General features: G+C 39.2%; 1 protein-coding gene across 1 annotated transcript; it reads left to right on the top strand.

Moving 5' to 3' along the window:
- The first annotated feature begins 212 nt into the window (after positions 1 to 212).
- mmadhcb (metabolism of cobalamin associated Db) lies at positions 213 to 4,812 on the top strand. The gene is made up of 8 exons (XM_027010062.3): positions 213 to 319; positions 752 to 790; positions 1,106 to 1,244; positions 1,564 to 1,781; positions 2,141 to 2,249; positions 2,806 to 2,936; positions 3,786 to 3,872; positions 4,013 to 4,812. Exons 2-8 carry the CDS (start codon positions 782 to 784, stop codon positions 4,205 to 4,207), a joined length of 888 nt encoding a protein of 295 aa, XP_026865863.2. The 5' UTR covers positions 213 to 319; positions 752 to 781; the 3' UTR covers positions 4,208 to 4,812.
- The last annotated feature ends 10,254 nt before the right edge of the window (positions 4,813 to 15,066 follow it).

The following is a 15,066-nucleotide window of genomic DNA, read 5'->3' as shown; positions in this document are numbered from 1 at the left end:
CAATACTTCAAGATTTAACAGTGCTTTATGGTAGGCTCAGTAACCAAAGATAAAATATGAAAATTACCATCAAAACTAAAACGTGAATTTTGTTAAATTATGTTTATTAATTTAACAATTAATATTGTTATTATTTCGCCTAACAATAAAAGTGAAGTTAATATGTGCATTGACAAATACCTCTTTTCTGTGTTAAGGGACGCCTTTGGCCCGTGGAGGCTACCGTCGTTACGTAATCAGAAGGTTAACCGCTGCGCTAATACAACACTGAGGAGTTATCTTAGAAATCGAGCTTGCTAACTATAAAGAAATAATACAGGTAAGAATAAAGGACTATACCGCGTATTAAACAAATTTGTTTATATACATAGATTTAAGTGATAAATTACACACTATTCCTAATGAATGTCGTTGACTTATGTTTTTAAAGTCTAACCTTGATCGCAGGGTAGCTAGGCTAGCTAACTTTCATATGTTTAGCTAACATGATCTCGCTTACAGAATGTAACTAGTCAGTGAACAGCAGCTTCCTTCATATTTCATTCAGAATCTTCAGCCAAGTCTGACCTTTTAACGCTGCAAGTTCTGCTGTACTGTGCTATTCGCAGCTAGGTATATAGCTAGCTAGACACATGGCATATGGATTAATATGAATCTCCGTTTCTCTCGTGTGAAGTATTTAAGACCATGTGCTGTTCCTGATGGTCTTCTCCTCGGTTAACCAATTATAATTGAGCTGTTTGATACACAGGGGGACTATAAACAAGAAACGCCCATCAGGATGGCCAATGTAAGTTAAAGTGCATCAGACGACCCTTATAACCTTTGCCTTTTCACCTCTTACACTGAGGTGCTTAATACTAAATTCTGAAAACTTGGGGTGACTGTTGTAAAATCGTATTTGAGATTGAATATTTTTTCTTCAGCCACTAGAGTTTTTGTAATGGGTTTACATAGTACAGAATATAAAAAGTTGAATCTAATCCATTTGTGAACAATAAGATTTTAAATGTAAAGCACAGTATCACAACAGATTTTAACAACTACTGAGGTGTATAGGGTGTGTTATGTATATGCCACACACCTATGTGCCTTTGACACCTAGGTGCTCTGCAGTAGAGCCAGGCTGGTCACCTACCTCCCAGGGCTTCACCTTCTGGTGCAACGTATCACAGGAGCCAGAACTTTCTCTGGGGCGTCTGGTTCTGATGAGCCCCACATCAACACTACACCCCCTGATATGGGTAAGATGACTGTCATTGACTCATGGATTCTGAGAAATAGCCAAATTAAAAAAAAGTTTATTATGTATTGGTATATTTGTCTTATTGCTTGTCCTGCAAAGTTGTGAAGTATGAGGTTAAGGAAACACATGTAGGTTGAGCATTATGGCAGTGGTGTCCCAATGAAAACCAGAAATTAGCATGCATCCCGTCCCTTTTAATGAACTGTACATATTTGACATTTTGAACGTCAAAGTGGAAAAGCCCTGTCCACGTGAAAGGTTTGTATTTATGTGTGGTTTGGCCTTGCTATTCAGTGCTTGGTGTTCCTCTGGAACAGGGCCAAGGACGGTGTGGCCAGATGAGACTATGGGCCCCTTTGGCCCTCAGGACAAGCGTTTCCAGTTGCCTGGCAATGTAGGTTTCGCCTGCCAACTGGGGGACACTGTGGGGCAGAATATGGCCCGGCTCCCCCGGACCGTACCAGACGTCCTCACAGCCCAGTCCAGCAGCGAGAGGCACGAGTTTGTCCTGGCCCAGTTTGTCAACGAGTTCCATGTATGGTTAAATCCAGTCTCTACTCATGTAAAGAGTTCTAGTATTTAATATGAAATGAATTGCATATCGTGCATATAATGTACTTAAAAACACCTTTCAATCCCATGTGTGTGAAATATATTGAACATATGTTCTTAAATATAAAAATAATATATTGACTGCAATTTGCAATATTTTATTTTCATATGAGATGGATACAGTAGTTTCAGACTAATATGAATAGTTTATTGTTTGTAAGGTGTAGTTGTTATGACTGTTGGCAAATCATTTAGACTACTTACAGTTCTGTATTTACTAAATGCATTATTCACATCTCACATTTCTGTTAGACAAGCCTGATTTTCCTCATTTATCCACAGGGGAAAGAGGAGGTTTCTTCACTGCAGGATTTCAACAGAGTAGAGCAGTATTTTGGCCATTCCAGTGTGGAATGTGCAGTACAGTCATGCCCCGAACTGCTAAAGAAAGGTGTGTGTGCTGTGTCTAACCATTTATACTTCCTAAAAATTGCATGTAAACAAGTTATTTAAATTCTTCAGTGAGATCCTTAATAGAGTAGTATACAATCGGAGGGAAAATGTATTCTTAATATTTTTTAGATTAATGTAGTTTCAAATTTGGCCACTAGATGGTAGCATAATATCTACACAAGCCCCTCTCTAACGGTCTCTTTATCTTAGCACTTTAACTTGGCACTCATTAAGAAAACTATATGGATTACACACACACCCCCGTGTGTGTGTGTTTCATTCATATATATATATATATATATATATATATATATATATATATATATATATATATATATATATATATATATATATATATAGATATAGATATATATATATATATATATATATAGATATATAGATATAGATATATAGATATAGATATAGATATATAATAAATAAAAATCCACAGAGCATTATATGTAAATCTATATACATAATAAATGGTATTTATTATACATGCCTGCTACGTATGAATGTATAAATTTGCTTGTTAAATATTCTACAAAAACCAGACTTTGAGATGATGTTCCCTGAAGCTCCGTCCAGTGGTATGATGGTAGTTACTGTGACTCAGAGAACAGAGAACGACATGACTGCCTGGTCCGCCGACGTGGACCAGGAGAGGGAGGAGCTGCTGGCTAAAGTGAGTTGCATACTGTTCCCCTGGATGGTCAGCAAAGCTGCAGAAAGTCCCCATTGCAAGACTTTGACTCGGGCTTTTTCTTCAGAGATTTGTTTACCAAACCATGCATAACATTGTGGAGTGTGAAAAAATTGAAAGAATTTGTCAAATATGCATTCATATATATTATGCATTTTATTTTGATGCATCACTTTTTAGTAAGAGATGCATCACTCCACCCCCACTCCAGTTGCACCATTTGGCATATACAATGATGTACATATAATGATGAATAATGTATAGCATCAGATATGGTTTATAAGCAGAATGCTATCTACATAGACAAGGAAAAGGGGTTTGCCTTTCTCTCCAAAACACATAAAGCTTTCAACAGATTATAGTTAAGGTTTTGCTAGGGCTTAGTTCTAAATGGCCTTGTTCTTAACCTTGTTTTATTTATGAACCAGAGAGAATGGTTCTGACCTCTGAGAGCGCCCAAAAAACAGCCAGAGTTTTGGGTTTACATTAGTGGGAGGAGCCTGTTTGCTACCGTTCTTGTGAGAAGGGTCTTATTCTGTATGCATGCATGCATGCATGTGTTTGTGTGTTTGTGTGTCTGTGTATGTGAGAGAAAAGTGTGTGATTCAGTGGTACACTTCCCTGACAGTCTGTGTTATTTACTGTCTGGTTCGCATGGTGTCAGCTTAGCTTTTGCTTTAATTGGGATCAACTCAGACCTTACTAGTGAAATTGTTTTGTTTTTTTCCATGGTTTTGATCGACTTGTAATTACATCTTTTCTTGATTGATGTCAGTCTTATTATTCCTACACTAATTGTTGCACTAATTGGTGTAATGTGTGGTTGTACAGTTCATTGCAGGGGCAAAGGAGATCTGCTACGCCCTTCACTCTGAGGGCTTTTGGGCTGATTTTATTGACCCATCATCTGGACTAGCAGTAAGTTCACAGTGAACATTATATGAGAAGTGTGACGATGTTTTCATTTATTCAGTGAGTTGCAACATGCCAAGTGAGGGCAAAGCTTTTTCTTTCTTTTTTAAAACCTTTGTTTTTTTGTTGTTGTTTTTTTGTTGCAGTTTTTTGGCTCCTACACAAACAGCACCCTTTTTGAGACGGATGAACGATACCGCCACTTGGGTTTTCAAATTGAAGACCTTGGCTGCTGCAAAGTGATTCGCCACGCCCTGTGGGGGACGCACGTGTTTGTGGGGACAGTTTTCACCGATGCACCACCCAACAGCCTTATAATGAAGAAGCTGCAAGGGAACTAATTAATCATATGCAACACAGGAGCAAGTGTGCTCAGTGTGCACAAGCACAGTGACTGAAAGTCAGTTCATCTCTCAAAGGCTCTCTGTCTGATTTGTTGTAGTCCCTATGAGGCACTTACGTTATGAGAATTGGAACTATATTTATTTTTTCAAAGGTGTGATTATTTGTGAGAGAAAATGAAGTGACTGGTAAATGTGCTGCTTGAATGGTATATTTATGTATCAGTGACACAGCTACTTTTTGTATTGGAAAACTTCAATCAACTTGAAAAATGTATCTCTATTTCCTTTCCGTTTTAGCATTGCTGCTGGGACTTGTTTCCACTGAACAGTAGAATCTCAGTCATTGTAAATTCAGATGGCATTTGAACATAGATTATTTATTAGAAGAGTTATATCTAAGCTTTCAATTAGACAAAAATTGTAGATCTGAAGATCCATGCTAGAAACAATAAATAGATATTTTTGGTATTCACAATTTCTGCCTGCTACAGGAATGTTCTGGAGGCTTGGATCATGAAGACAGTCAGAGAATTCATAGTTGCAGCCTCCAGCACTTGTATACACTAGCATGATATAAAATGTCATTTTCATGTGCCTTCTGAGACTCGTGTGCAGCCAAGTCTTTAAACCCTCCAGCCAGTTCATCCTCGAAATGTCCCAACCAATCAGACTGTTCACGTCTCCTACAAATCAACATATTAAGAACCTTTTTTATTTTTTAGCTCTTAACCTAGGGCTCACGGAGGTCGTCCCCGTTGTCAGGGAGCAGCAGCTGCTGAGGTCACAGTGGCTGGGGCCTCATTAGCATTCACTAACTCATCATAGCAGATGGGCTTCAATCAGTCTCCAGAACTGACAAGAATTGTTCAGCTAAGAAATGAGCAGTTTTTTTCATTTATCCTGCCTAGTTCCCAGCTGAATTCACATAGTAGCCTCTTGCTTTCCATACTAATTATATGCTGTTTTATTTACTCAGTATAAATTTTGTAAATTATGGGAATTTATTTCCTTTTTCTTAGCCAGTAGAGTCCTGCGTTTTTTGGTATGTGGCCAGAGGTCACAGCACTTAAATGAAGCATCAATCAAAGCATTGTTGTCACAAAGAACAGACTCATGAGCTGGCTCTTTTAATTTCTTAGTCTCTCTTTATAGTGCCTCTGGCCAGATGAAGAATTTGCAGAACATGGTCTCAGATCATATGAACAGTTAATTCCTTTTGAATAACCTGGTTTGAAAAATTATGGGATGCCTGTCTTGAATTGTCTGTATGCACAAGGCATGTTTATTCAGATTCATACTGTGGCACCACAGACGTGATGAGCAGAATAAGGGCACGTTAATCTAGATGTGACATCGTGTTCTAGGTAAAACCAGCCTGGTCCATCAGCCAAGGTCACAAGGTTGCTCTACAATAACAACCACCTAGATTCCATATTATTGTTTGGAAAATGGACTCTTGTCAATGTTATGGGAGTCAGCAACCTACAGCCAACACTGCCCAAGTGGTTTTTACCATAAACCAGTGATCATCCCTGAACACCATGTTTTACAAGTTGTGTATATACATCTTGCATGGGGTGTCGCACAGTACACATACATATTTATACTGGAAAGATTCCGTTTTTAAGCTTCACCCATAAACCGTGCCACGGGTGGACATCTAATGGATTCAGTAATGATTTCATCCAAAAGCCATCACTACTAACTATGGGTTATGTAGGTACTCCTGTTGACTGACAAATCCTTAGGCCACTCAGAAATTAGCCAACATCCTTTTTGGTGAAAGAACTGAAATGTGATGACAACAACAGAGAAGACATTCGTCTAGTTATGTACTTTCATTCATGTTAGCTGTACCAGCAATATTTTAGCTCTAAGCCTCTAAGTATTTCCTCTGTTGCCTGCTTAAGCAAGCACAAAGGCGCTCTTCACTCGTCATTCAAATACTAGGTGTCATGGTTCCAACATGTACTGGGAGAATATGGGAATATTTTTGTACATATGCTGCTAAAATAAATAAGAACAGGTGTGATGGTTGAATAGTTGGTTTTTTGTTTTTTTTTTTACTTTGGGGAGTAAAAAAGAAAGCAAATGTTCAAAAATAAATGAAGGTTGTTTTTATAAATATTTGTTTGTGGCTTTAAATAAAAACAAAAACAAATTTCATCTGACTTATTGCAGGCCCTTACCAGATATCAGAGAAGGTACATTATGGATTCTTATGCACTAAACTGTTACCTAAATTTAAGTAGCGGTGTTGTATAGCTTACTTTCAAGTCTGGTCAAAAGTCAAGTCAAGTCAAGTCAAGTTTATTAGTCGTTTGCATAAACATACAGGACATTTATGCTTTGAAATGCTTGTGCTGTGGCACGGGGAACTCCTGCTCACAGTGGTGTCAGGGATTAAAACTGTATTTCCCTTTTAAATAGCAAAGGCCTCAGTCTCTCTGAGGAGGATAAATTGTTGACTTACCTAAGGAAACGAGCTGTCTTGGAACCAATTATCCTGATGGAATGAACAACTTATCTAGCTACAGAAGAAACTGTTCTCTCTATTAGCGTTAAACAAAAGGAGGACATGGAATAAATATGATCTGATTATTATTTTTGCTGAAAAAACACATTCTCTCATTGGATTAAATAATTCAGTGCACACGTGAAATGGGAGACATTAATTTTTAATTGAGGTTAGATATCTAGGTCAGACATTCTGCTCGTTTACTGACATAGGAATAATTCAAAAGCCCTCCTTAGGACATTTCCTTCAGGTAATTAGTACAGGGTGATAAAAGGTGGCTAATGAAATAAATGCACAAATTTCAAACAATCGTAAATAGTAACACCACAAACCTTCAATTTTACTGTATATATAAGTATATGTTGAAAGTACAAGCTTTCCTTATTCTGATAGACTGAGCATTCATTATCTGGGTGGCGTTTTCAACCAAGATGTGCAACAGCTAATGAAGGAACTCTGTGTGAAAAGGCCAGTTTTTCCCTAAAAAGCCCATTTATTAATTTATTAAGAATTTTGGTGAAGACATGGTGAATACCACTGGCCTTAATTTTAGAAATGTACTTTTTTTTTTTTATACACTTTTTTAATATTTATTCATTTATTATTTGTTTGTTTTGCTTTTTTGTGTTTGGTTATGGTTTAAAGGGGGGTTTAGGTATACATCATCAATGATAAATGTTAAAAAATATATATTCATGTACAATTCACACACATACACACCCACGTGCATATAAATAAATTTACAAAATAACATACTAGCAGCAATTTATATGCAATAAATGTGAAAACCTATAAATACTGTAAATGAGAACATTTATTAATCTGTGATGAAGAATCTTATATTACACTTTTAATATAAACATTTCCTCTAAGATCAGTGACTTGAGGTGCCTGCAGGAATTCCTGTGCTAGATCCTGTGCCCATCTGGGAATACTATCAGCGGTGGCATCAAAAGCAGCCAGATGTGCATGTTTTATTACTTGCAGATTCATATCCTTTCGCTGTGTGTTCAGAGTTGTATTTTACCTGTCATTGCAACTACGGTTTTGATTATAACCACATTTTCTGTCAAGATGCTTTACATTCCATTATTGTCAAGCTGCTGCCTGGGAGGGTATTAGAGCCAGCACAGTGCATACACTGAATTTTTTTCCCCTTTTCAGAATTTTAAAATATTGTTAGATAAAATATTGCTGCTATGACAATGAAAAGCTATAAAATCACAGTCCCCTAACATATGTAATATTCAAAATTATGGAAAAACTGCAAATAATGACTAATTAAGGCCAAGAAGCAAGGATAAATTATAATCCTGATTAAATAAATGTAGTTAGGTACATCAGAAACTGTGGTAGGTGACACATCTTTGCGAACTGTTCCTGGTGATTTACACAAACTTCACAGTAAGCACACTGCACTGCAGTGACCAGGAGAGCATAGGAACACAGGTCTGCTCTGAACAATGGAACATGCACGTATCTGCAAGCTTTTTCCTGTTCGTGAAGATCAGCTAGTATTGGGGCAGATAAGGCAGGCAGTCACAGGCAGACATTGAAGTGCCAGGCATGTTGTTTTTCCGAGGTGGGTGAGTTTTGCGTCTGCCTTTCAGGGTTATCTGGCAAAAGCCACAAGATGTTTTATAGGCACAGAAGGGCAGCTCACCAACGTAGCTCGGCAAACCACGTTCACCTGACATCTGGGAAACAGACCAAGCCAGTATCTCAGATGTGTTCAGGGCATGACTACATGGCCCTGGGGAATAATTCCTTCGCTTTAAGGTGTTGCCTTTTGTGAGCCAAAACTAATTGTGTGGTTCCCAGGGAGCACACATACTGTCATGCTAAAAAATATGTAAGTCACTGTGGATAAGAGCGTCTGCCAAATTCCATAAATGTAAAGTAAATGTGCAACTTTCAATTAGACTTGACAGTTACATATCCCATCAAGCTCGCAAATTTGGGAATACTGTGTCCTTAACTGACACGTTTATATGAGTGATCCCTCTGTCCTTAAGCCTGCCATCGGACAATGTGTGTAGCGCTATTGATAAGCCTGTTCTGTCTAGCCCCATTTCAACAGAGCCTATAGATCTTGAGCTGTGTTAATGTCTGCACAAAAGGCAGCCCAATCCCTTACGCACTGCTTTGACTTGGCTGAAGGAAAAACAGGCACTCCTGCTCAGCAACAGCGCTACTCCATTCAAGATGGTGTATTAATGAGGTCTCCATCTACTGCAAGTGAAGGGTGGGAGACTGTCCACCAAATAGTCGTCCCGACACCATTTAGGTCTTATTTTTTGTATTTCGCTCATGAACACCCACTTTCTGGACATCTAGGGGTTAGGAAAACTTTGTCACATTTCTTTTGACCCTCTGTAAATAGTTAATTACTGTCGTTCTTGTCACACTTGTCAAATGGTTGGAAAACCTAACCAAGTGATCTCTTCTGCTCCACTTTGCTCCATACCAGTTGTTGCTAAGCCTGTTGAGAGATTGTTAGTAGATTGTGTTGGTCCCTTGCCCAAGACCCGCACTGGAAACAGCTACCTCCTTACACTTCTGTGTGCTGCTACCAGGTTCCCTGAGGCCATTCCCCTGCATTCCATTAAATGTAAGGCTATAGTGAAAGCATTAATTAAGTTCTGCAACACATTTGGTTTACCTAAATGCATACAGACAGATCAAGGTTCTAATTTCATGTCAACCCTGTTTGCACAAGTAGTTAGCAAACTGAAGATTCAGCTTCAGGTGTCTAGCGCCTACCATCCAGAATCCCAAGGAGCCCTAGAAAGGTTCCACCAGACGTTCAAAAATATGTTAAAAACATACGGTCATGATTTTGATAAGGATTGGGATGAGGGAGTGCCCTTGTTGTTGTTTGCCAATCAGGATACAGTGCAGGAATCTACTGGCTTTAGTCCAAACACCCTACTTTTTGGTCTATCAGTGCGAGGTCCCCTTAAGATACTGTACGAACAGTGGTTGTCTGTTCCTCCCTTGGTTTTGAGTTCACCTGCAAGTGACTTTGTTGATAAACTTCGAAAGAGGTTGTGCGCCATTCGTGATTTGGCTAGCAAAAACCTATGTTCAGCCCAAGGAGCTATGAAATCTCAGTTTGATCAGAAAACGGTCTAGCATTCTTTTGAGATAGGAGATCCTGTGCAAGCTCTTTTGCCCTTTTAGGTTCTCTTAATACACGATGTTCTGGTCCGTATGTTGTGAAATCGAAGTTATCTCCCAGTAATTATGTATTAGCTACCCCAGATTGTTGACGTAAATCATATCTATGTCACATAAACCTGTTAAAGCCATATGTAGACCGCCAAAACTCACCTAACTCAGATCACTTTGCTACTGTATAGACCTGTTCTCCTGTGTCTGTTCCAGTAGTTACCACCACAGTGTCCAGTGAATATTCACCCAAACAAGATGACCTGCATCTTGGCTGGAATTGCTTACCTTGTGCCAGTCTCCCCAATTCCCTTGCAAGCCCTACCGCAAAAGTTGTCTGGCTTTCCCCTTGCAGCCCAGGCTGACTTAATGGCTCTTGCAGATAAATTCCCCTCTGTTTTCTGATGTCCCCATTCGCACTTCTGTGCTACAACATGATATAGAGGTAGGATCCCATCCACCCATCACACAATATACCACCTAAACCCCCATAAATGCTCTATAATGCAAAAAGAAACAGAATATCTTTTAGAACATAGTCTTGCTGTCCCTATTTGTAGTCCTTTTTGTTCTCCATGTCTGCTGGTGCCAAAACCTGATGGTACTTTTCGTCTCTGTACAGATTATCGTAATACTGTTACTGTCCCAGACTTGTTTTCAATGCCTAGAATGGAAGATTGCCTTGATCGTATTGGGTCAGCTGTTTTAGTTAGTAAACTTGACCTATAGAAGGGTTATTGGCAGGTGCCACTCACCCCTCGTGTGTCAGAAATATCTGCTTTCGCCACACCTGATTCATTTATTCAATATACCATCATGCCTTTTGGGCTCAGAAATGCTCCGTCCACCTTTCGGTGGCTAATGACATTGCTACTGGGCGATTTGCCCAACTGTGAAGCTTACTTGGATGATGTGGTAGTGTATACTCAAACCTGGGATCATATGAAGATACTAAAGTTTTTAGGAAACTGCAAGAAGCTTCTCTTGTTCTAAATTTGGAAAAATGTGAATTTGGTAAAGGTGAGATCACCTATCTTGGAAAAGTTGTCGGTCATGGTATGGTGTTCCCTCTAAATGCCAAAGTGCAAGCCATATGTTCCTTTCCTCCTCCCTTAACAAAAAGGCAACTTAGATGTGTTTTAGGTATAGCAGGCTACTACTGCTGTTTCTTTAAGAACTTTTCTGATGTTGTGTCACCTCTTACAAATTTGCCCAATAAAAATGTTCCCTTTGTGTGGTCACAAGCGTGTCAAGCGGCCTTTGGGTCTGTAAAGTGTCTATTAATTAGTACACCTGTTCTTGCTGCTCCTGATTTCAGTTGACCATTTAAGTTGGAGGTGGATGCCAGCGGGACTGGCGCAGGTGTGGTCCTCCTACAAGAGGATTCTGGTGGGATTGATCACACCCTTTGTTATTTTTCACACAAGTTTAACAAGCACCAGATAGCATACAGTGCAATAGAGAAAGAGGCCCTTGCACTACTGTTTGCTTTACAACATTTTGAAGTGTACCTTGGTGACAATATTGAACCAGTTACTGTATACACTGATCACAACCCCTTAGTGTTCCTCCAGCGCATGGCTAATGCAAACCAGCATTTGATGTGCTGGGCTTTGATCATCCAGGGTTTTAAATTAAACATAGCGCATAAGAAGGGCATTGACAATGTGGTAGCTGATGCTCTGTCATGGTGCTAATTTAGTGGGGGTTTTTTGTTTTTGTTTTGTGAATTCTAAGAAGTTCACTCTGATGGGGGTGGGTGTTATGTGCTGTGTTCATTTGGTGCATGTGCTTCAGGTCCACTGCCAGGATTTCCACCCTGTTTGAGACTCTGCCCTGTTCCTCGCCGGGTTTTCAAGCCAACTGTGTCAGCTATTTAATGGCCCCTCCCAGTAGCAAGAGAGAAAAAAAAGGGGATTGTTTGTTAGTTTTGAGTTTGTTTAGCTGTGATTGAAAATTTGTATGACCTTGTTTTTCCCCATTTTTGGACTTTGACTTTGGCTTTGCCCCTCCTGCTTTGGTAGCTGTGTCTATATACATAAATAGATTTTGTAAAGAGTGTATAAATTGTTTGTTTGGTACTTTGGTCTTAGACACTGGTGGTAGGGAGTGACTTCCATTTTTGTTGGGTGTGGGTTTTGTTTCTGTGTTAGGGAGTTAGGAAAATCTGTTGTATGTTTCTTGTGTTGTTAGGATTAGTTGGTGTGTAGTTTTATTTCATTAGTGTGGGTTTTGGTTATTATTTTGGCCTGCGTCACTCGTGAAGGAATTTATACCAGTAAGATTATTTGTAAATGATAACCTCTGTACAATACATTGATAAAACCTTCTACTTGTGATTCAGTTTGTTTTGTTGCTGTTCTTTTTCTTCAACTTGTATTTCGTTAGCCGTTCATATTTTTGATATATGATATATATAGATATAGATATATAGATATATAATTTTCCCTGATGCCCTGGGGAAAACTAAACTAAAACTTCCAAAACAAAACCAGAAAACTGGGAGTAACTGTAATGGCTAAGGGGAGCCTTAAAAGATAAACAAGATTTTAGGAAGAAAACTGGAGAGGGGAGGGGAGGGGACATGTAAAAACACAGACACCCTCGCAGTACAGAAGTGAAGTGTAGCACGAGGGCTCACACACCTCAATACCCAAAGTTACCAGCTAGGAGCTTGGCTCAGATCTTTGGCAAAGACCCAGCAGTGAGTGACTGGGTTACTGGGCTTATATAGGCCTAGCCCAGCTGTAAGGCTGATTAGTGGTGTGCCTGACTTGCGCTTGGTGGCCGGAGGGGGCCTTGACCTGGCACCGACCCTTACACCATTAGATTCCTTTTTTTGGCTTTAAGACTATGAAAACAACATTTAGTCAGGTGTGTCCAAACCTGTGTCCAAATCGGTACTATACTACTATACTATACTCACTCTCTCTCTCTCTCTCTCTCTCTCTCTGTCTCTCACAGTTTGTATATATGTATATAAACTTTATATATTATTTATAACATTGCCATTTACTAGTTAGTCAGTGTAATGGTGCAGAAGGGGGCCATGCACATTGGTTTGTGTATGCGTTTGGATCGTTTGGATTTGGGATAGGGTTTGTTTGGGCTTGTTTTCACAGTGATCACAAAGCCAGCCACTGTTTCCTGACCAGCAGTAGCCAGTGTAATCCAGGTCTGTTAGGTCGCCTGTGCTCTCCTTTTATTCATCTTTATGTAATCTGCTTCGTAATCCTGTTAAGGTTCTCATTGCAAGAATCTCGTTCAATTAAAGTGTGGATTTGTAAAGCACAGGGGGAGAAGTGTGGTGGGGAAGGCTGGAGCTGCTTCCAAATACTGAAAACACCGGGGAGAAGAATTACACAGAGGTCAGGGCTGAACTGCGGAGTAGTCCTTGAATGTGCATTTACTAATTTGCCTATTCTCAGGCCCAATTGTAACTTTTCCTACTTATACTGAGTAATTGATTTCATTTGAATTTCAAAACAAAGCAAAAAATAGAGACTGAGATGCTAAGAGGCTGTGTGAGATGTTATGTGCAGTATTATTTTTTCTTGTTACTGGATTGTGGAAATGCATCCATAATTTTATTTTGGGGAAAACAGAACCATGAATACCAGTACTGGTCAGCTCTGACTTTAAATATCTTAGTGCCTCTCAATCCCAGTCTTTCTGCAATGTTCCCAGAACACTGCAGATGACTTTAGACTGTCCTTGAGGTCCTTCCACTGGAACACTCCTAATCACGTTTTTCCTTTGAAGGCTATTTGCACACTTCCGTCATGGACTGCCATTACACTCTGTAGCAGTCATACTGCCTCATCCCCTTAAATTCTCAGGATGATGAGATGTCTGTTTTTCCCTTCCTCTGTGATTTGTTTCTCTGTCAAGTCATATAGCAACACTGGATCATGTCAACACCCCTTAATTAAGATTCTGATTTTGTGATTTTTGGATGCACTAAATTGCCATTAAGAACAACATATACATTGTGATATCCTTGCAGTTTCATCGCATGTACTTTGAATATAGGATAAAAGCAGATATTTGCAGGTGCTCACAAACATTGGGTCAAAAGGACAGAGGCTTTCTATGGGGATCCTGGGTACCTACTGTAATGTGCATTGGATCTGTGTGCATAATGTACTGTAATAAGTTCATCCCACTAGCTAATTATTGGGTAGCATTAAAGTTACTACAAGTGCTAGTGCTTATCTTGTTGTTGTTATTATTATTATTATTATTATTATTTACATTTATATAGTGCCTTTCTCAGACTCAAGGATGCTTTACAGATATCAGCTTTTACAATCACTCACACACTGATCTTAAAAGATTCTGAAAGAAAGGCTGCTTGCTTCTTGTGTGACCGTTTTCGCAGTCACTGCTCATGTATTATGGTGACTGGGTCTGCTTGGTAGCACTCAAAATGCTGGTAGTTGTTTCTTTCCCACCGTGAAGAAGTCCTGCTTTTGTTTCCAGCACTGTTTGACCTCTCCTGAAACTCTTCTATAAGGGTTATGAAAAGCGCAGCATGGCCATATTCAACAGGATTTGCAGTTGTGACCCCTAACTATATTGGACCTCCAGACAAGGTACCTGAAACCCAGGAGGCAATGGTCAGAGATCATTAAAAACGTGTTACTGCTCATTTGGAAAGTGACTTACAGATGGGAAGAACTTTTTATTGAATACACTGATGTGAGAAACTGGATTAGTTCTGCCACACACAGGACAAGACTGCAGAGCAACTTTAAACTTCTACAGTGAAGAGAGAACAAAAAGAGGGTTGTGTTATTTTGCACTATTTATCTAAACAATAATCCCTTTTAGGAGGACAAAATAAGTAAATCAATAAATACATAAAAGTACTTAACAGCATTACTGGATCACTGTCCTGCTGAAAGAGCAATGAAGCTTGAGATCTTCCAGCATTACTGGTGGTTAATTAATGCTGAAGTTTGTGCTTTATTAAAAGGAACCTTAATTTAGTTATATCAGTAAATGTCATTTATATTGTGAGAAGAAATGGTCCTTAAACTGACATATCATGAATACACTGGACTTCCAGGATTTTCTACCTCTCCACCCTTCTGTGACACGACACATGAAATTCAATTTCTTATCTTACAGCCTTTAAGGAGCTTAAATAAACAGCTTATTGTCT

The sequence above is a fragment of the Electrophorus electricus genome, chromosome 9 (genome assembly GCF_041902795.1).
Source record: "Electrophorus electricus isolate QZ-2024a chromosome 9, ASM4190279v1, whole genome shotgun sequence".
Taxonomy (NCBI): domain Eukaryota; kingdom Metazoa; phylum Chordata; class Actinopteri; order Gymnotiformes; family Gymnotidae; genus Electrophorus; species Electrophorus electricus.
This window is presented reverse-complemented; position numbering and strand designations above follow the sequence as displayed.

Coding starts and splice junctions, on each gene's coding strand:
- mmadhcb (XM_027010062.3), top strand. Junction 1,782..2,140: donor AGTTTGTCAACGAGTTCCAT/GTATGGTTAAAT, acceptor ATTTATCCACAG/GGGAAAGAGGAGGTTTCTTC. Junction 3,873..4,012: donor ACCCATCATCTGGACTAGCA/GTAAGTTCACAG, acceptor TTTTTGTTGCAG/TTTTTTGGCTCCTACACAAA.